Below are 23,035 nucleotides of genomic sequence, written 5' to 3' on the forward strand. Positions count from 1 at the left end.
ATTTATACAATCTGTTTAGTATATCGTAATAGAAAGGTGGCAGTACTTGATACGGTACATATCATGTTTGTTAGATAAAGTAGCAATACTTCTTTATCTAACAAAGATGACATGTGAAGACGAAATTAAGTCAATTGGTTAAACACTGTAACAAATTCACAACGAATTAATCAAGATATTTTCCAGGATCACGTGTAGACTGTATTTATTATATTTATCTTTTCTATAAATATTAAGAGAAATTTTATTTTTATTTCTATACGTTAATTCCATATTAACGTTTTGGCACGCAATTGAAACTAATTTGCCAAGTCAAAATATGCTGCGTTATTTAAACAGGAATTCAAAATTTAAAAAAAAGTTGAATTTTATTCAAAAAATTCCTCCCGCTTTATTCTTACTTAAGGAAAGACGCACTTTCTCCTCCGTTTTGGGGGAACTAAGTGGCCACTTTCCGAACAGCTGTGGTATAAAATTGCCAATTTAAAAGACAATGCGATTTCTTGATCATAAACTGGATACCATAATAAAGTAATAATGAAGCCCGTCTATGTCCGTTTAATTTATTTTAATTAGTTTAGTTTGGAAATAACAATTAAATAAATTATCAAATATGAAAACATCGAGGATGACGCAGATCGTATCGTGTACGTTACAAAGTTAATTAAAATTAGGTGCCTATCTATTTTGATCCCGTGGGAGAGCGTGGTTTCATCAAATATCAACACTATTAAATAACCAGTTTGTTTTGTACCAGTTCTTATCCAAGTATTTTTAATTAATTAATGCAATATAGTGGCACTGATAAGGGAATGGCTACGTACTTGTTTTTATATATATTGTGATATCCAATTAATATTATAATATTGTGCGATTTTTTGCAATTGCGATAGTTTGTAACGACGGATGGATGTTTATTAGTCTTTCACGCAAAAACTACTGAACGGATTTAAAAGAAATTTGGTACATGGTTGGTTATTTTTTACACTTAGCATACATAATAGTTCATATATGTACTGATTGATGTAGACGAAGCCGCGAGGCATAGTTAGTAGGTTATGTATTATTTTCTATCTACTAGACATAAATAATATTGGTACTGATCCAATATTTATATATTGGGTTTTGTTAAATATTCTTGGCGGAAAAAAGGTCATTACTCATTGCGATATCGCCCGTACAGGTCAGATATCTATATTAATTTTTAATGGCTTTTTCATTTCGACATTTAATATTGGAAAACAGAGAGCATACCATGAAATGTTTTCCGAAATTTCGGAGCCGAACAAAACACAAATTTAATATTAAAATTACATAATACTTACCGTTTAAAAAACATTAAAAATATGTAAATATTATTCCTTGGGACTTTTATGGTAGGATTTATGACGAACGAAATGTGAAGCTCCATTTACTGGCCCGATTTAGGTATGAACAAAAACACGAAATTGAGTCCGAAACTTCGGAATTTCATTTTATGGTAGGCCCCCAGATATTTAACAGAATCGTTGTTGGACAAGTATATATATATATATATATATATATATATATATATATATATATATATATATATATATATATATATATATATATATATATATATATATATGCGAAGTTGAAGCGATTTCGCTACTATTCTATGCGAATTTGTAAAATATATCTAAAAATATTTATTTTTGAGTATTTTCGTCTAATATTATAAATGTTAAAGTGAGTTTGTTTAACACCTTTTGGGCCTCTAACGACTTAACTAATTCACAAAAAGTTGCAACTACTGGCAAAATACCCCCGAGGGGGAGGCTTATGTTCAACAGTGGACAGTTGGCTGATATGATGATGATTCCGCTCATGCGGATCAAGTCGTAGGTGAAAACTAATGTGTGCATTAATATGAAAATTAAAACATTTACTATTCGATTACAACTACACAACTTGATTACAATTGTATTTGAATGCAATTTGGAAGCTAAATAGGCCATAAACTAGATAAACACATAGAATTTTTCTATCTCAATTTCGTGTGAGCCTAATTCAGTTATAGAGAAATCAATTAGGTACCAGTTTGATTATATAGCAGACCCGCACGCAAGTTTTTATATGGCAAAATAGAGGGCTACTAGTCTTACAAAGTTCGGTGCTAGCAACGAAGTCGTTTAATAGTTTCACAGTTAGTGTGGGTTCGATTCTCGCACAATCGCACACGCACGTAAGCATGCGCGCACGCACGCGCGCACGCACGCACGCACGCACGCATGCTCGCGCGCACGCACGCATGTGTGTGTGTGTGTGTGCGTGTGTGTGTATGTGTATGTGTATATTCACATTTGTGTTTCGGTTTGAAGGGTGAGATATAGCGTGAATTTACTGGGTACAGAGGAATAACACCTGAGTCCGAATGGTAACGCATGGGGGTTATCATGGGCGTAACAGTATACTCTGTTAAGTCCATGGTACTGCTCATGTCTATAAGCGACGGTTACCACTTTTCATTAGGTGGGCCGTCAGCTTATTTGCCATTCTAAGTTGTATAAAAAAAAGCACCAGTGACAAATTAATCAAAAATTAATCGCGATGGTTTTAAGAAGGAACCGTGTGGAGGTCAAGCTGACATTTAATAGGTGACAATGAAATGGTAACCCTGCCTGCGCTATCGGTATACGCTAGCGAGGCACCAGTGAGGTATAATAGTGAAGATGAAAGCGAGTCCGTTAGCCCATTGTAACGAGTTCCACTAGAATTAACCACTATGGTTTTCAGGGGGAACTGCGTGGAGGTCGACCTGATAGAGTATATCGCTGCAATGGGGCTACTAGTCCCCTTATTAATAATGATGCTGAAGATATATAACAAATGCGAATGTAAGGTATAAATCATCCTTGATATGTGTGGATAAATACAAACTAACTTAGTCACTGTGTTAACGGTTTAAACGCGCTGTGCGGTTTAATTAAAATTTTAGGATTTAACTTCCGTTTTAACGTAGATTGTGTCAGGTTAACGTTTGTAAAACGAACGCAAGTTTTTGCAATTTTAAACGGATTATAAAATGGAAAATTTTCAAGTAAAATATAAATAGTCCTTTGTCTCGGATTCTGACATGCTCGGCGAAATGTGAACAGAGCGAGTGTTACTTTCACCATTATATAATTATAATTATTATATGAGGGCTACACTGAAAATTTTTAGAACTGGCTACTTGAGAGCAATATAATAAAAAAAATTGTTCAAATTTTGAAAATGGAACTCTTTACAAATAATACTGAGTATATTATTTATTCGTTTATCATTAATTTTACGGTTCGTATCGGCCCGCGTCATGGGTATTCTTCTCTACGAATCTGTCCGATTCTAGAATAAGGGCATACGAGTATGCGACCCCGGCCTCCCGAGCCGCTGCAGTGTTCCCCCCTTTCCTTTCCCCATTAATCCCTTATTCCTCTTATTTGCCAATTTACTTTACGCATTTCCATCGGTTCCCTCCTTTTTCCTCAATCCTTTTCTCCCTACCGTAGGTGGCGGAAACCACCAACAAATGCATTCCCAAAGAGGGTTGACGTTAGGCAGGCGACCGATCGTAAAACTATAAGCCAAATCTTCTTGTAATATGGATAAAAACATATTACACCGACCCCAAATAAATTAGGATAAGGGTAGGAAGAAGAACAATTATTATATCAGCCGTTAGACGTCCACTGTTGAATATAGGCCTTCCCCATAAAGGGAGTTTTGGCAGTAACTGTCACGCTTGGCAGATGGGTTGGCGACAGCAGTTAGACTTTTGGTGATGTTTTAAGATGGACGCTACTGTCCATCGCTTGTTTATTACCTAAGTTCCCTTAGTCGCCTTATACTCGTACGACCCCCACGGGAAAAGAAGGAGTGGCCCATTCTATGCCGGGACCACACGGCAAATACCATGCTTCTAACTATTCTATTATTAGTATTAAGTTATTTATTAGAGAAATTTCGTTACATTTTTAATAACTAGTTTCGTTAGTTTTCTTTTAATGAAATAATACGGTCCTATTGACCGTATGGTTCCGGTATAGAATAAGCCACTTTCCTTTCTTTTCCTTCTTTCCTTTCCTTTCCCGTGAGTGTCAAATGACATGACTAAGGGAAGGCTAGGAGTGATCAGCAGCGTCCCTTTTAAAACCTTTCTTTAGAGATTTTGGAAACAGCAGTTAGGCTTTAGCCTAACTGCTGTTTCCAATCTGCCTGCCAAGTATGACAACTACTGGCAAAACCTAGGCTTACCTAGAGGGAGGCTTATGTTCAGTAGTGAACAATTGAAGGCTGTTATGATTAGACGATTTACTCCAAAATGATACCACTTTTATAGTTCCACTAGTGTTTTTTTTATATTTATTTACATAACAAAATTATAGTTATAAGACATTACACACAGAGATACAAGAATGGTATGCAAAAATTCAAATCATTCTTATTCTTTTTTTAAATATACTATATGGCTTCTTTCCAGCCATGACCATACCGCCCACCAAGGACTATATGACAATATTGTCCTTAATCCGCCCACCATGAATAAATACTTCACAAAATTAAGATAACTAAAGAATAAACAATGTCCTTGGTAGAAATTTAACAATATTACACTACATATAATAATGAACAAACATAACATAATACTTTGAACTGCTTTAGATCTAAATTATAGTTATCAATTAATGTTAGACGCTCACTCTTAAAATAAACAAAATAACTATGGTAGAAAACAAAGTTTTGATGCAGCCCTTTTTATAATGCTGTTTTTGCAGCGTAAACTAACAACACGTGTAACACCGTCTATTCCCGGGTGCTTTTCAACTATAAAACCATAAAGCCATCATATGCTGGCGGAAGATCATTCTCCATCACCAACACTATGTCACCTATTTGTAGTTGTGGAACCTTATGATTACATTTATATCTATGATGAAACCGAAGGAGATACTTAAGTAAACTTCTATATATTAATGAGAGTATAATGTAAAAACTGCGTAAAATAATGTACTGATGATATGTACCATTAATATTAGTACATTGCGACTGTCCATCATCTCTTAGAGTTTCATCTTCATCATTCCACGGATTCGAGAAGGTAAGTACACTTTTCTTATTACTAATCTTTCTTTTTTCTTTCAGGTTCTTTAATTCATCAACCAGGTAAGTTTCTTGAAGATTCTTTAGATACTGTAACTTTTAACGAGAGATATGCTCTTGAGAAAGGACTGTATATTTTATGAAATAATAAGACGGTCGCTGCTAGTGGTAGAGAAAAATATAATAATCAAATCGTGACATTGTCAGATATCAAAAAACAAAATAAAAATATAAAATTTAAAAATATTCTCTAAAAAGGTGCGTTCTGCACATGCTCCCCTCTTAAACAGATGGGAACAACCCTTTTAACAGGTCTACGAATTACGCCTGCCTGGGTATCGATGTCTACTACCCGTGTCACGCCGTCCCTACCTGGGTACAAAGTCGTAACTAGGCCTTTAGGCCAAGTACCTCTTGGTAACGTTCCGTCCACGACTACGACGACGTCTCCAACTGAAATTTGCGGCACTTGTCCTACAAATCTTCGTGGTGATAGTGTGGGCAAATACTCTGTAACCCAACGCTTCCAAAAGTGATCAGCCATTCGCAGTGCTCTTCTCCAACCAGATCTACTGCACATGTCACTGTCGGTTAAGTTGGCTGGAATAGGACGACCTGAGGAGTAGCCTAATATAAAATGAGATGGTGTCAGGGCTTCAGGATATTGTGGATCACATGCGACGTGCGTTAGGGGCCGTGAGTTTACCAATGCTTCTGCCTCGCAAAGTAGGGTGGTGAATACTTCATCGGTGGGCGATCTTGTATTGTTGCCTAAAGTTACTTTTAATGCTGTCTTTACAGACTTCACAAGCCTTTCCCATGATCCTCCCATGAAAGGAGCTGATGGAGGGATGAATTTCCATTTGATCATTTCACCCGCAGCAAACTCGGACATCGCTTCTGAATACAAGGCTCGAAGCTCTCTATTCGCGCCCACAAAACTGGTTCCATTATCAGAATGGATTTCTGAAGGTGTGCCACGGCGAGCTATAAATCGTCTTAAAGCCATTATTGCTGCATCTGATGAAAGCGAGTGGACGATCTCAAGATGGATTGCGCGAATGGTCAAGCACGTAAATAAGGCCACATAACGTTTCTCTCTCCTTCGACCAACTGCTACTGTTACAGGACCGAAATAATCTAGTCCCACAAACGAAAAAGGTCTACAATGGTGGGCAAGTCTGGCCTTTGGAAGGTTGCCCATAGGTGGTTGGAAAGTAGTAGATCTACGAATCTTACAAAACTGACAGTTATATGCGACTGACCTCACGGTGCTCCTAAGGTTTATTATCCAATATATTTGCCGCAATTCGTTCACGACCATTTCTGTGTTAGCATGAGCCGCCTTGCGATGGTAGTGTAATACAAGTAACCGAACAGCAGGATTCTTTCCATCGAGTAACATTGGATGCTTCATATCTTCTTGTATTCCAGAGACAGCTACAATGCGTGTTGATAGACGTAAAACGGAATTTTTATCAATAATAGCTGGCAGTTTCGATAACCTACTACGGTGTGACACGGGTAAACCGTTTTGAATACATTTGATCTCTTGTGAGAAAGAATCTAATTGACTTTTACGTAGCACATGAATTTCTGCCAAATGTAAGTCTTCCGCGGTAAGTGTGCTACGTATTGTATTGCGTTGTCGATCAACGTTTGAGTTGGATGGCGGACGAAAAGAAAAAATGCGGCCTTCTACTTTATGAATGAGTTCTATATTCAGGCCTTTTTTTCTTAATGAAGTAAGACGTAACAATGATAAGTAACGATGAGCATATGCTGTGGCACGAATTAAACGATTCCACGAACTAAAACGTTGTGCGTCTGCTGAAATTGGCTTATTCGACTCAATTTCGTTAATGAGATGTATGTGAGTCTCGGGTGTATTAGTATGGATGGTTTGATTATGGGAAACAGCAGGTTCCTTAGGCCAATCAGAAGTTAGAAGAAATTCAGGTCCTTTTATCCAGCGTGAGTCTGAAGTTAAAGGGCCTCGGCTTAAACGTGTTGAATCATCGGCAACATTATAAGCGGTTGGAACCCAGTGCCACTCACTAACATCTGAAAGTTCTATTATCTCACCTACTCTATGAGCTACAAATGTCTTGTATGATCGTGCATCATTACGAAGCCAACCCAAAACGTTCATCGAATCGCACCAAAATGTGCGCTTAAGTGGTTTAAATTTGACTGCTTCTACGATGGTTGTAGCTAGACGTGCGGCTATTAATGCAGCTTGCAACTCTAATCTAGGAATACTAGATGGTTTTAAAGGCGCTACACGTGACTTGCTACAGATCAATGCAAGTTGTACGTCTCCATTAGGATAAACGAAGCGCCAATATGCCACCGCTGCGTAAGCCTGAGCGCTGGCATCGGCAAAGACGTGCAACTCTATTTGATTTGGTTTCAACCTATGAAAGTTATAACAGCGCGGTATTTTTATCTCGGCGGTAATAATTAAATCTTGAAACCATTCCTTCCAGGCTATGGCTTCAGAAGGAGGGAGCTCCGTGTCCCAATCCAAATTCATACGCCAAACGTTTTGAAATAAAATACGACCGCGAATAACAACTGGAGCGAGGATTCCTAATGGATCGAAGACTCGCATAATTAAAGACAATATAATACGTTTAGTAAGCGAACTAGGCAAAGTTTCTTGATTACTTTTAATAGAAGTGTTAAAGCCTATAAGGTCGCTAGATGGGTGCCAGTATAATCCTAGAGCGCGGATGCATGGTGTAGACGACGGAAAATTCGCTAAGTTTAGGTTAATATTAGATACCGATTCTGATAAAAGATGATTTGGCAACAGACGGAGCGCTTTAGGGTCATTGGATACCCATCCACGCATCTCTAAGCCTGCGCGCGCATGAATGTTGACAATATCTGCCGCCAACTGAGCTGCTTCATCACTAGAATCTACTGAACCGATATAATCATCCATGTAAGTATCGTATATAATACCATGAACCGCGTCGGGATATTGATCTTTAAACTCTAGAGCATTTTTATTTTTCATATACATAGCTGTAAAGGGGCTAGAAACTGCTCCGAAGATCATTGATGACATTCTATAGGTTTCTATAGGATCAGTAGGGCTGTCGCGCCAGAGAAATCTTTGAGCATCTCTATCCTGTTCGATAATTTTGAACCTAGGGAACATTTCCTTAATGTCTGCAGTCATAGCTACTTTACCCTCTCTAAAACGAAGTAAAATGTCGATTAGAGATTGCAATAAATCTGGACCCGTAAGTAGAAGTGAATTTAAGCTAACACCTTTGATTTTTGCGGCAGCATCGTGTACTACTCGTAGTTTTGCCGGTTTATTGGGGTTTATTATGCCAAAATGAGGTAAAAACCAACATACAGAATTAGAAGAAAGTTCATTTTGACATTTCTCGGCATAATCTTTAGTAACGAGATCGCGAATATTTTGTTTATAACGCTCAGCATAAGTAGGATCACTGATCATTTTCTTTTCAAGACTTAAAAAACGCGATAAAGCAAGAGGATAGCTGTTAGGAATGACAGGATTATTAGATTTCCATAATAAACCGACTTCGAATCTACCGCACGGAAGACGATTAGCTGTACGTTCTAAAATTTCAATAGCGCGTTCATCATCTGCACTACGCGGTTCTTTCTTAGTAATTCCTATCGAATCCAACTTGTAATAATTTTTTATAAGATTTTCCAATAAATCTGTCTTGTTAAAAACTGTTTCATTACACTGAACATGATTCACTAAATCAACTGGACTAGTTTTACTACTACTAAAACCGAATAAAACCCAACCAAGAGCAGTGTTAATTGCAGCTGGTTGCGTTCTCGTACCTTTCCGTACGGATTGCGGTATGGTAAGATGCCAGTTATCGATACCGATCACAATTTTTGGTTGTGCATTCTCATAACATAAATAGGAAGCCAAATCGGAAAGGTAAGAAAATTTACTAATATCTTGGGGACAGACAGACTGTTTAGCTAATTGTAAATCTTTTATAGAACGAGCCTGCTTGACTTGATACGTCTTATCAACATGACAACCTCTAATATTAAAATCTACATACTCTATTTCTGTATGTTTTGATAACCCGCCGACACATTTTAAGAGTTTTGACAGTAGGTCCTCGGGCTCCAATTTTTGCAGCGAGCTCCGAGTCTATAAAAGTAGCGGTTGACCCATCATCTAACAAAGCGTAAGTATTCACACTACCACGTGGGCCAGAGATTTCAACAGCTATAATTTTTAAGAAAGGTCGATAACATGGATGTTGAACATTGCATAATGGAAGTGAGTTACTAGCATGAGCTATAAAATCAGTCGTTTGTTTGCATGATGATTCATCAGAACCTTCAAGTTCTCCAGATTGAGGAGTGGAAGATGATTCACCATGTTCAACCTCACTTTCAACCACATGAGCAATATGTAATAGTTTATGGTGTCTAGAATTGCATTTTTTATTGTTGCAGATTTCCTTAGAAATATTACAACTTTTATAATTATGTGAACCTTTTCTAAGACACTTATGACAAAGTTTTTTCTCATTAACAAATTTCCATCTGTCATCAACTGACAATGTCTTAAAATTATTACAATGAGATAAGCTATGATCGTCATTACAAAAATAGCATATCTTTTTATTGTGAGATGTTACACTAGATGATTGTTCATGAGTTTCAGATTGAAAAATGTATGGAACAATGGACGTGGATGGTTTGTTAATTGCAACCGAACGAATTTTGTTGCTTCGATTATAATAAATAGGTTCATCGAGGAGACCAAACTTGAGCTGTAGATCCACCTCTTGAGTGAGGAAAGAGGCTAAGAGCTCGAGTTTAGTTACCTCTTGATGGAAATGAGATGCTGCATAGTCAGTCCAACGTGTCCGTAATAGAGGTGTGAGTTTACTAAGAATAGATTGAAAAAGTTCTGGCGATTCTAAATAACATCTTTGTTCTAAAAGTTTCATTACTTCTACTGAATTACGAACTCGACAAGCGAATTTATGAAGGTCACTACAATCGATGTTGACCTTTGGCAGGGAACGCATCATTGCCACTTCTTGTAAAACAATTAGTTCAGGCCTACCAAACCTTGTTGCTAATGCTTGTATTACCTGAGTAGGGTCTTGAGCGGAGACTAACAGTACTGCTACAGCATCATGTGCCTCTCCCCGCAGCGCCATATTGATACGTGTTAGGTTGTCCGAGTCAGAATATCTTGATTTCGTGTTGTCATATACACGTTTGAAGGTTAACCAATCTAAAGGCTTGCCATCAAAAAAAGGTAGACGACCATCTCCAAATTTTACGTTGTGTTGACTTTCTTTTGAAAGTGATGTAATTGCTTCTGCTAACAAAGCTATATCACTTGGAGTTTTATTAATAGTGGAGGAAACCGGTTTGATTTTAGTCGCACTAGAACTGGCCCTCGCCGGGCTTGTGCAAACATCGAAATTATTAGCCACATTAGATTCTGTTAGGATAGGCCGAAGATATTGAGTATCTGTGGTAGTCACAGGGTTAAAGCTATTGTTCGGTATTTGTAAATGTGCCGCTAATGCCGCAGAACAATTGCTATTAGTAGTGGGTTTACTACAGGACGTATTAATTTTAATGTTCTGCGGTTGCTCATTTACTTCCACTGAGGGTATAGCCTCTAGACATGTGTCTAACCATTTTCGTACCTCTCTGTTAGAGATGTGACTTGAACGACTACTACGAGTACGTATACTACCTCTCTCCTCCAAGGCGGCGATACGTGCTTGTTTTTGTAGTTCTAAAGCGGCGCGCTCTTGTTCCAATACCACACGCTCGCGCTCTTTGGCACGCTCCAATGCAGCGCGCTCCAGCATCGCAATTTTTTTAGCATAATCCGCTTCTATTTGTAAGGTACGACTCCTTACAGTAGTTGAAGACCCTGAAACAGAACTAGCGGCGCCGCTGGGAATTCCAACGGACTGCTGAGCGCCAGCAGTTGGTGTGGAGCTGGTAGGTCTTCCGTGTTGAACGGTAGAAAATTGGCCTTGCTCCATACTTGCTGCGTTCGCTTTTTTAACTGATCGCGTCTCTACCACCATGGTTTTATTATTAGCGAGAGGACCAATATTTTAACGAGAGATATGCTCTTGAGAAAGGACTGTATATTTTATGAAATAATAAGACGGTCGCTGCTAGTGGTAGAGAAAAATATAATAATCAAATCGTGACATTGTCAGATATCAAAAAACAAAATAAAAATATAAAATTTAAAAATATTCTCTAAAAAGGTGCGTTCTGCACAGTAACCATTTATTCAAAAGTTGTATTAGTAATTCTTCCTGTAAACCTATTTCAGAGAGCCATAACTTTTGAATGAATATTTTTGCTCGAATAACAACAGGTGCTAACCATCCAACTGGATCAAAAATCCGAGAAATTTCGGAAATAACTTTTCTTTTAGTTACAGGTGCCTTCAGTTCAGGTAGTTGTACAACATATTCAAAATGATCACTACTTCGATTCCATGTAAGTCCTAGAATTTTCATAACACAATATATTTTTAATTGCATGCTTCCTTGTGAAGCTACATCTTCCTCATTATTTACTTTAATTAATTCTTCACTATTACTACTCCATTTCTGAAGCTCAAATTCTTCTCTTTTCAATAACTCATTAATCTCCTTATAGATTTGAATACCTTTTTTAACTGACTGACAACCTATTAGTAAATCGTCCATATAAAAATAATTTAAAACTCTTTCAGCAGCAAGAGGATAATTTTCGCCTTCATCATAAACAATTTGATGTAAACACCGAACAGCAAGGTAAGGTGCTGATGCCGTTCCAAATGTTACTCGTAATAGTCTCATATGTTGCAGTTCACTTTCCGGATGATCACGCCATACCAGACGTTGAAAGTTAGTATGTCTTTCTTCAACCTTTATCTGTCTATACATTTTAATTATATCAGACACAATACATATAGGATAACGACGCCAATGTATTAAGAGATGACGCAAGTCAGCTTGAAGAGTGGGTCCTACTAATAAATCTTGATTTAAAAATACGCCATTTGTACCAGGACAACTTGCATCGAAAACAACTCTTACTTTTGTAGTGGTTCTATCCTCCCGCACCACTGCATGGTGTGGTAAATAGACTGCTTCAGGATCAACTTGTTCAGTTATTGGTACTTTCTCCATGTGTCCTAATTCTAGATATTCTGAAATGACTTCAGCGTATTTAATTTTTAAATTAGGATCCATTGATAATCTTTTTTCTAGTTGCAGAAATCTTTTAGTTGCAATAGTTTTAGAATTGCCATATTTACAACTGGGATCATCACTACGGAATGGAAGATTAACTATATATCTCCCTGAACTGTCCCGCTTCGTAGTATTTGTAAATATTTCTTCACATTTATTTTCTTCTTCAGATAAATGTTTTTTAATATCTACACTGTTTTCAGCTTCCAATTCCCAAAATTTCCTTAATAAGTCATCTTCACTTACATGAGAAATATGCATACTAATCAGTGGCCTTTGTATATTATTTGTTTCATCTAAATTAACAGGGCCAGAAATAATCCAACCAAGCGTTGTTCGCTGAGCTATAGGTACACCTGGTGGACCTTTGATTACACCATCTAACAAGATCTGACTGTAAACATTAGCTCCGAGAAGAATATCGATTTTGTTTGGTGTATGAAATGATGGATCTGCCAGTTTGATATTTGAAAACTCCGACCACAGTTCTACAATAATTTGCCTCTCAGGGAGGATTGAAGTAAGTTTACTCAAGACAAAAGCTTGAACCTTAAACGTAAAATTGGGATCATGAAGTGATTGTAATGAAACCGATACCATAGACTTAGAGGTCAATGAATGACCCTGATCACTTCCTAATCCTGTAATGACGCTTTTGTGTGGAATCTTCTTTAAGGTCAGCAATTGCACAGCAGATTCAGTAATAAAACTAGCTTGAGAACCTGGATCTATTAAACATCTCAGTGTGATACCATTACCTGATTTCGATTGTGCGCTAACTAATGCTGTTGCAAGTAAGACTTGACAGTTTGAGGTCGAAACACAGGCTGTGACACTAGTGGATTGATCTACAGACGATGATGCTGTTGCATGTGCAACGACATCTTGTTCAACCGATTGATTTGCGATACCTGTAGTGTCGGTTGAATTGATATTGGTAACATTTTTTAAATGGAGTAGAGAATGATGCTTCCGTCTGCATAAACGGCAACGAGAGATTTGACGACAAGCAAATACAGAGTGCCCTGGACATAAACAGTTAAAGCACAAACCCCTGGATTGGACGAATTCGCGTCTAGTGTTAGTTTCAGTTTTAGAAAACTTTTTACAATTTGCTAAACGATGACTTTCAGAACAGTAAGGACATATAAAATTGGCTGTGTGATATACTTTAGAACTATTATTAATAACATTACTTTTATGCACTACATTAGACTTATACAATTTTGTATCAATACATTCTAACGCTCTAAATCTAGTTTCTAGAAAGTCTTGGAACTGCTTCAAGGTAGGCAACTCATCTGAGAACTCGCTGATTTTAAGTTCCCATTGCTTGCGAGACTCCACATCTAATTTTTTACTTATAATATAGATAACAAGCACATCCCAAGTACTGATGTCTATTCCTAAATTGTTAAGCCCATGAAGACATTCATTAGTAGTATCTAGCAACTCCTTTAGTGTACTAGCTGATTCAGTACTGATGCTTTTTTGATTCATAAACCTTTTCAGAATACACTTTGAAAGATATTTTTTATTATTATATCTTCTCTCCAACTGTTCCCAACAAATAGTATAATTATCATGTGTAATCGGTACATGACGTAGTAATTGCTCCGCTTTCCCAACTAATAATCCTTTCAAGTAATGCAGTTTTTGTACGTCATCTAAATGTTTATTATTATGTACCAATGATACGAACAGATCTCTAAAACTAATCCATTCTGAATATTTGCCTGAGAACGGGGATATAGATATCTTGGGCAGCTTTAAATTGCAATTAAGATTATTATTACTATTGTTTTGTTCGGAACAACTCGCACTTTCAGTACTAGAATGCCTTAAACTAGTCAATGTTTCCTTCAGTTGAAATTTGTATTCTATATATAACTCTTCAGTAGAATCATAGACGTTATTACATACGTAGGAACTAGCATTCAAATCTTTGTAATCTGTATTTTGAATGAGTTGTGTATGTGTCGAACTAAACTGACGCCATAATTCTTCTAAAGCTTCTAATCTAGTACCAATATAATCTATGGAACGAAGTCGCTCCTTGGGTGCCTTTTTGAAGTTGGACTTTGCTCTACTAATTCTTTCATTTAAATCAAGCTGTACTTTTATGTATGAATCCATTGTATAAATTTAATAATAAAGTTTCAATAATATCCGAAGTTTTTACAAGTAAATATTTATATGAAATATTTAGAGTAAATTCCTTAGTCTTCTGTAATTAGATAAATAAAATGTACTCACAGTTCACCAGCACTTATCACTTACAACACTATGTTTAGTTCTTCTTCGATGTCCTTACGGCTGCAATACGACGATACAATGTTCAGCAACAACAATTGACGCTCGCCGACTTCGTGCAAAAATGCGATTTTAAATTTGTCGTTAATCCTCGATACTCCGACTCGATGGACCAAAAAATAGACGATTTACTCCAAAATGATACCACTTTAATAGTTCCACTAGTGTTTTTTTTATATTTATTTACATAACAAAATTATAGTTATAAGACATTACACACAGAGATACAAGAATGGTATGCAAAAATTCAAATCATTCTTATTCTTTTTTTAAATATACTATATGGCTTTTTTCCAGCCATGACCAATGATGATGATGATTTTCTAATAACATATGTATATATTTCCATTTATAACTATAACAAAACCATTAAATATGATTCAGAATTCCATTTCAGCTTAGAATTGTAAAAATACAATAGCATTTGGCCGGTTACAATGACGCTTTACAAAATTAACAACCATTCATATTGAAATTGTAAAGTTTTATCTTGACAGAATACTAATTAATATACATACAAAAATACATTTCTTTGTTCTTTTTCTTTATTTATTTACGTGGTAATTGGAAAAAAAAAACTGGTAGGTATTCACATAAATAAATGGCTACATATCACTTTAATATTTTACTAGCATACTGATCCGGCTTTGCACGAGTAGATAGCATTTTCGATAGTATGTTACTCACTAACAATGTAGCTTTCTATAGGTGAAAGAATTTTTAAAATCGGTTAAGTAATTTTGGAGTTTTTCCATTTTAAACAAACAAACAAGTTTTTCCTATTTATAATATTACGTACTATATTATCTGCAGTTCTATACTAACAGCATTTGCTCGTAACTTTATACATATGGGCTTTAGAAGTACATAGGTATTTACTTAGGTTACTGAGCAGAAGCCTTCCTCATAAGAGGAATTTTGTCAATAGTTGCCATGCTTGGCAGGCGGGTTAGGCTTTTAGACATTTTGTTAATTATGCTCTCGTTTAATTATCGTAACAAAAAAACTTAACAGAGCTGCTGTTAATTAATAATAATAAAAAGTGCTCTACATAACATAATTTGCCTGGGGGAAAGATTTATTTATTTATTTATTATTTATTTATTTATTTTTATTTTTAAAAGGTACATCAACAGTGTAAATACAGACATTGATTTTAATTGATATACAGGGCTTGCATCCTGCATTCACACCAATTACAGATGTACACAACATTTTCTTAAGTCATCGATTACATGTTAACAAAACTGACACCAACAAAACAATAAAAAAACATACACGTGATAACATAAGAATACTTAAAATATATAATTATTAAAATTATTAGAATTGGGATTGTTAGTAATGCGGATTACCAGTCCCATTGCTAGCAATCGATCGACCTTCACGTGGTTATGTAGAAACTATCGTGCTGAACTGCAGAGAGCAGCAGAAGCAGGCCAGTTAGCTCGTCGTGATGTAAATTCATCACGACGAGCTAACTGGCCTGCTTTTTCATTCTTACCTATCTTCTCTCACTGGTGCAGCCAGCGTATACCATTAGCACAGGTGGGGTTACCATTCCATTATCATCAAATCATGTTGTGATGAACCAGAAAACGAACATTGGGGCATTCAACCTAGAATATCCAGAACTAAGTCAATTTAGAAAGTTAACATTCCAAATTGAGTCGACCGAAAATCGAACCCGGGTCCTCATCATCCAAAGCAATATGCTCACTACTGCACTACAGAAGTCATCAAATAAAACGTTCATTAACTATATCATGACGGTCCCGTTAAGCATTCCATCTACAAATAAAAGGTAAAAAGCTGTGACTGTCAAAAACACGACATAAAACAGCAAAAGAGGCTTCAACTTGCATTCACAAAGAGAAAACTCATCTAGTGCGGTGCACTTTCATCAAACCTTTGCAGCTGTTTTCAGATTTATCACTCTTTTGTTGGTAGTTCCTACGTTCACACGTCTTAGTGTTACGAAAGAATATTGTAATTATATAAATTAATTAGTATTTATGTACAAATTAAAATAGTAAGCAATAGCGTTCTTTTAATGCAATATTTTTGAAAAATACTCATATAAAAAAAAGTATATACTATACTTATTTAACAGTTGAAAACTTTTTCCATTGATGTTTCTTTTTTAGCAAATGTTGAGTATCACTATAGTTATGTTATCTGTGGTATCACTGATCAGAGGGCCTACCATTAAATATTTTTCGAACTTTCAGAGTTAAACGAAACAAAAATTTGATGTTAAAATTACATAATATATACCACTTAAATTTTTTTTATTATTTAAGCCGTTAATTGTCCACTGCTGGACATAAGCCTTTCTATAAAGGGAGTTTTGCCAATAGTTGCCATGCTTTGCAGACAGGTTGACAACCGCAGTTAGGTTTTTAGAAATGTTTTAAGAGGGACGTTGCTGCCCATCTCTCCATCATAAGCTCCTTTAGTAGCCTCTTACGACACTCACGGAAAAGGAAGGGGTAGCCCATTCTATGCTGGGACCGACCGCGAATTTTTTTTAGTATTTACTAAAATTGATAAAGTATCGTTCCATTGATCTTTCGGTAGGACTTATGACAAGCGAGATGTTAAACTCCATTTACTGGGCCAATGTAATTACCTAAATGAATAAAAACATGAAATTGAGTTCAAAAATTCAGAATTTCGTTTCATAGTAGAATTCCTGATCTCATTCTGTATAGATGTCTTATTGAAATTGTATACTTTTAATAGAGTGTTCTGCTGTAAGTATTACGTTACACTATGGCTATAATAATTCTAATAATGGAACTAAATAATTTTCTTAAAGCAACTTGGTTCAAAAAACAATAAAATATCACAATTCCTTCACTCCATACCAGCTCGATAGCTGGACGCATCGTTTTAATAAATCAGTAAAGATAATAAAACAGTGAATACACTTATCTAAACAAATATCATTTTATCTTTAATGACTTCACAACAGAAGGAGTTTGTTGATTAAATTATATTTCCGTGTATATATAGGCACTGCGATTGGTTAAATTATCGTAAGCTCGAGAAAAGAAACTATAAAAGTTTTTTTTTCTTGTATTAACATTTTATCTTTTGAATACAAAAAAAATAGCTAAATAGAAAAATTTTTATTTAAATTAAAAAAAAATATGTATGATTTCTGTAAAAATATTCAAAATAATATAATTATACCTAACTAGGAAAAAGAGAGAGAAAGGCATTGTTAGTAATGGGTTCTAATAGCCCCATTGCTAGCAACGTATCCTATGGAGACCACTCCACATGGTTTCCTCTGGAAACCATTGTTAATTTTTGCGGAATTCATCACAATGGACTAACTGATCTGCTTTCATTCTCACCTAACATCTCTCACTAACACCTCGCCAACGTACACCGATAGCGCTGGCGGGGTTACCATTCTATTTTCACCTATAAATAAACTGAGAAAAATATGAAATACTTCTTAAAATATTAATGTTAATTTGTTTAATAATCGATATTGACACCTATTTGGCCATTATTGTTTAATTAATGAATTTTATTAAAACAAGCTAAAAAATTCTGGGAACGATATATATACGTTCTATTTTCCACTAAATCGTCGAATTTAAAACTCTTCCGTATATTGTTATAGGGAACATTCAATTTTGACAACTCATTCAAGTCTATTTGCAGCAGTGAAAAATAATAAATGGCTGTTAATTATGATATTTTTATATATAGCTCGGTGTCGTAAACAACGTGAGGGTCTAAATGACGCAAAACTGTAATTATCGCCTATAAACGAGTGACGATCACTAAATAATTTTCTTATTAAAAAACTTTTTTCTCCTCTACCAAGGTTGTCTGAAAGAGATTTTTCTAGTAATGAAACCGTCTTATGTACTTTCTTTATTTTTGTCTATATTAATAGTAACAATATATAATATATATGTGATGCAATAAAGATTAAAGAAAAAATAAATATTCTATAGTATAATACATATAGTACGCCTCATGACTTCTTCAGAGAACTAAGATGTTATGTCACCATACCCTGTTACATAAATTTCGAAAAAAGAATAAATCGTTTTAAGAGCTAGGTTTGGTGAAGATAGGTCTTGTAATTTACAGACAGTTGGTTACGCAGTATCTGCATTATAATAAATTATGGAGACTTCTCAATTATTCTAGTCCTAAATTCTGCACGACAACGCCTCTCATCCGCACACTGCCCAACCAACTACTTATAAATTAAAAGAGTTTAGATTGAGAACAAGGCAAGTCTGTTGACCAGTATACATAATTTAATTGTGAGCTTGTTAGTATACCTACAGAAGGGATTAAAAGTTATTGTAGAATATGTTTTACTTGTGATGTATTCCCCAAAGAAATATTGTCGGAAAACTTCAAAAATTAAGAACTTCCTATACTAACTTAATAGTTGAAGTACTTCATGTATTTATTTTTTATACAATTTAGAATAGCAAACAAGCTGACGGCCCACCTGATGGAAAGTGGTAACCGTCGCCTATAGACATGAGCAGTAAGTACCATGGACATAACAGAGTATACTATTTCGCCCATGATACCCTCCATGCGTTGCCATTCCTGAGGACACAGGTGTTATTCCTCTGTACCCAGTAAATTCACGCTATATCTCACCCTTCAAATCGAAACACAGCCATGCAAACACAACTGCTTCACGGTAAAAACACGAATGGGACAGAGGTACCCAAGCAATCGACTTTAAATTTTTTATCTATTAAATTATTAATGTACTTCAACTATTAAATTAGAACAGGAAGATCTAAATTTTTACACGTATTATTTTTATACCTGTGAGCTGAAAATGTTTTACCATTTTCCGCCTTTATTTTCTATCACTTATATTAAAGTTTAAATTTTTGGTAGTATACTCGTATACAGGCTGATGTTTAAATCCTTAACAACATTTCAAGGGAGTGTTAAATAAAAAGTCTTCCATACCAGTCTATTAACACGCACTCTCAACTGTTAAATTAAATTCTTTACTCATTTTATACTCTTGTTTCTTCACGGAAATGTTAAGTTATACTTATACAACACTTTCTTAAAACGATGCCAATGACTCCAAATAGATAAATAGATACTCTTTATTGTTTCCTCCAAAAAATTACAGTAGTAAATGTATTTCACTTCGTGGGTAAAGTTTAGTATGTTTGTTAACGACGAATCTTTATGATTATCATACAAAGTCTAACTTCCGCCCTATATATAACTGATTCAGAATCCCCTCGTTTGTACGCTGATTCAGCGTCGTCTACAGAGGTCGTTGATGAGTTTGAAATTTCCATAACAGAAGAGTTCAAACCAAAATTTTGCCATCCTGCGCACATTTGCAATACCATCTCTGCATTAGTATTATTTACCATTTGTGTTGTATTGCCACTACAAAGGAACTCAAATCTTAAAATAATGCTCGTTTTTGGCTAAATCATATGACATGACAAAAATTTACAGTGTTAGTTATCAAATTCTTTGGTTATAACTTAAAATATGACTAAGGCCGGATTTAGTTATTTTATTTATTTATTATATTTTTATTATTATTATTAACCTTGGAGCAACAAGAAAAAAAATATATAATATTTTGCGTCCTTTATGACGAATAAATAATGTTTATAAAATAATTAATACCACGAATAAGCCATTAATTTGAATTTGAAAATATTATTCACTTATTTGCTCAAAACTTATGATGACTTTATGTTGATTTATGGGGGGAGTAAGTAGATAACGTAACGTATGAAACATTTAGTATACTACTTTAATACATAAAATAATCAGTCATTGTATTCTTGACATACTTTATATAAAAATGGAAAACAACCAAAAGTTGTAAAGTGTAAATCAAAGAAATTTCTGTAGTTGGCCATTTTGTGACTTGTTTAAAGTGCCATCAACTTGCTTTGATTAATTTATTAATACGCCATTCGACGCAGAAAAAAAAAACTAAATTAAATTTTATGTAATTCAATATCGAAGGGAATATATTTTGCCTTTCCAGCGTTCATAAAGCGGCTGAATAAATTTATTTAACGTTTATTAATACTGGGCTAGCATTTACATATTGTATGAGATTATTTGAAGTTATATTGTATTAAAAATAAAAAAAAAAAAACTCGTCGAAAGTTGTGGTAAATGGCAAGAGTTCCATTGATAGAGCGCAGTTCTTAATAAGTTTTCCTTTCTTGTTTGTATTTCGGACTTATGCCCGTGGTCATAGCTGAAAATCAGTGTTTTGCACTTTGAGCAAAATTTGACACTAAACTTTGAGCCCTTTTGCATTGTTAAGGTACGTGCAAGTACATATATTTATAAGCTATATTTTATTGGTTGTTTTGTATAATTTAAAATTTATTTATAATGATTATTATTGATTATATTTTAACTGTATTTCGATATGTGTTTGCTTTAAAAGCAATTTTTTCTATATTTAATAGCTTTTATTCGCTGCTTCGTACGCGTGATCGAAATATATTTACTGACTAGGATAAAAAGTTTGCTGTATAATTCTCTATCCCATATAGTACGTGTTTAATTAATATTTCATAATGATTGGTTAAGCCGTTAAGTTAACAGATAAATAAGCAAACTTATTTCACATTTGTAATATTAGTTAGGATACTTATAAAATCGTTTGGTCTGACTACTAAGTGTAGCAAGCTAAAATTATGAATATATATTTATTTTTGAATATAAGCATCCATATATAGGATTAATATAGGATTTTTGAAAATTTTAAAGGGGAAATACTTCACTACGCTTACGAAGCTACGGGCAACAGTTTGTTTACTATAATCAAATTGTGATTATTAAATTCATATTCGCTTTTCTAAAATTATAAAAATGCTATTTAAATATAGACATAGGCTTTACTAAAAAATCTTGTAAATTTGTCATAAAATCTTTCATATTTTATTTCGATGTATGTATATACGTATATATATATTAAACTATTAACAATTATTTTTGTATTCAGATTATTTATATTAAGAATAAGTAATTAAAACTGGATAATATTTTGTAATATATGTATCACATAATATATGTACAATTGATAATAATATATTTACTCAAGTACGTATATTTTTTTATAGTAGATATTCAAATAATATGTCAATAATAACACCAAATGTTTTGAAATAGAATATTTAATAGATAATCTTTTTAATTCAAATAATTATAAAAAATATTTCGTTATAAAAGTTTTATATAATTATGTTATGTAAAATTAATAAATAGTTTATTAATTTTAAACTAAGTGTTTAAAAATGAACTCACCTCTCTGTTTGCTTTAAAGTACTTCAATTTTAAACAGCTACAAAAATAACTTCAAGTTCACTTCTAATTACTATTTTCAAATAAGTCCACAAACACTGTTTCATCTATATACCTTATACAGTGTTCATGCATAAATAGCATGCAATAATAACATTATTAAAAATAATTAACATAATGAGTATATTTTAATTATAAATATGAATGTTTTTAGATAAAAAAAAATTTAAACCATTTCACAACACAACTTCACAAACTATATAACTTTTGCCACTCGTACTAAGTTTTAAATTAGCATCACTATGTACCATAGATTTGACAATTAATCGTAGACAAAAAAAAAAAGAAAAAGTTAATTCTTTTTTCGAATTGTGGTATTGCACAGTTACGTACCCACTATAGTAAGTACGTTACTCGCCCGAGTCGTGTTCATAAGCGGACTGTCGGATTGACACTGCCGAACCACGCTCTTACGAGTCGCGAATTCAGTTTCGGTGGAGTTACGAACATTAATCGTGCAAACGTCGAATTAAAAACCCTTTAAAAAGTATTTAAAATTAAAATATGACAAATGCTCAGTATAATATAGTCTTTTAGGAACGCCAGTTGCACACAAGTAGAGTTGTTTTGTGAAGCACAAGGGACTTCCTTCAGTTATATTCAAGTTTATTTTCGGTTAATGCGACGCGATTTTACGAGTACGAAAACAAATCTACATATCTTATTTTATCGGTGACGATTCGAGATAAATTGCATTTCGTCAAAATCACTCGAGTTGAGTACTGTAAGTGAATTCAATAATTCAAATTTCATTGTATAAAAGACGAGAAAGTTAAACTAAGTTTATGTAACTATTAAGTTCGCTACAAATAAAATATTTATATGTTTTTTTTTTAAATATTGTAGTAGGAAAGGAATACTTTATAGACTTATATTTGTTTATTTGCCAGAACATTGTTTTTACAGATATTGATCTATTGTGAAGTACAAATGTTCGCCTTATATTCTAAAGCATACAAAATTATTATTGGGTACAAGATACATTACATATACATACA

At 34.4% G+C, this 23,035-nt stretch overlaps 2 protein-coding genes across 4 annotated transcripts in view; both read right to left on the minus strand.

Annotated features, from left to right (window-relative positions):
• The window catches only part of LOC113515469 (tachykinin-like peptides receptor 99D), a 195,770-nt gene extending 173,178 nt beyond the window's left edge, over window positions 1-22,592 (minus strand). Inside the window, exon 1 of one of the 3 annotated variants that reach the window (XM_031911155.2) lies at window positions 21,981-22,592. The gene's annotated coding sequence lies outside the window, so the exon portion shown is untranslated. The remainder of the gene's footprint in view (window positions 1-21,980) is intronic. The other 2 variants (XM_031911158.2, XM_026899695.3) reach the window with 2 other exon arrangements.
• On the minus strand, window positions 5,354-11,189 carry LOC128200302 (uncharacterized). Its single transcript, XM_052893364.1, has 2 exons — window positions 9,954-11,189; window positions 5,354-9,268 (listed from the first exon to the last, which is right to left on the minus strand). Exons 1-2 carry the CDS (start codon window positions 11,187-11,189, stop codon window positions 5,354-5,356), a joined length of 5,151 nt encoding a protein of 1,716 aa, XP_052749324.1.
• Window positions 22,593-23,035: the final 443 nt, after the last annotated feature.

Source organism: Galleria mellonella, unplaced genomic scaffold (genome assembly GCF_026898425.1).
Source record: "Galleria mellonella isolate WM207_F2 unplaced genomic scaffold, CSIRO_AGI_GalMel_v1 utg173, whole genome shotgun sequence".
Taxonomy (NCBI): Eukaryota; Metazoa; Arthropoda; class Insecta; order Lepidoptera; family Pyralidae; genus Galleria; species Galleria mellonella.

What these genes read in the sequence shown, in the direction of transcription:
- LOC128200302 (XM_052893364.1), bottom strand. Translation starts at nt 11,189, where the DNA reads ATGGTGGTAGAGACGCGATCAGTTAAAAAAGCGAACGCAGCAAGTATG. An exon ending in CATCTCATTTCCATCAAGAG is followed by an intron (nt 9,269 to 9,953) that starts GTAACTAAACTC and finishes CTACTTTTATAG; the next exon opens with ACTCGGAGCTCGCTGCAAAA.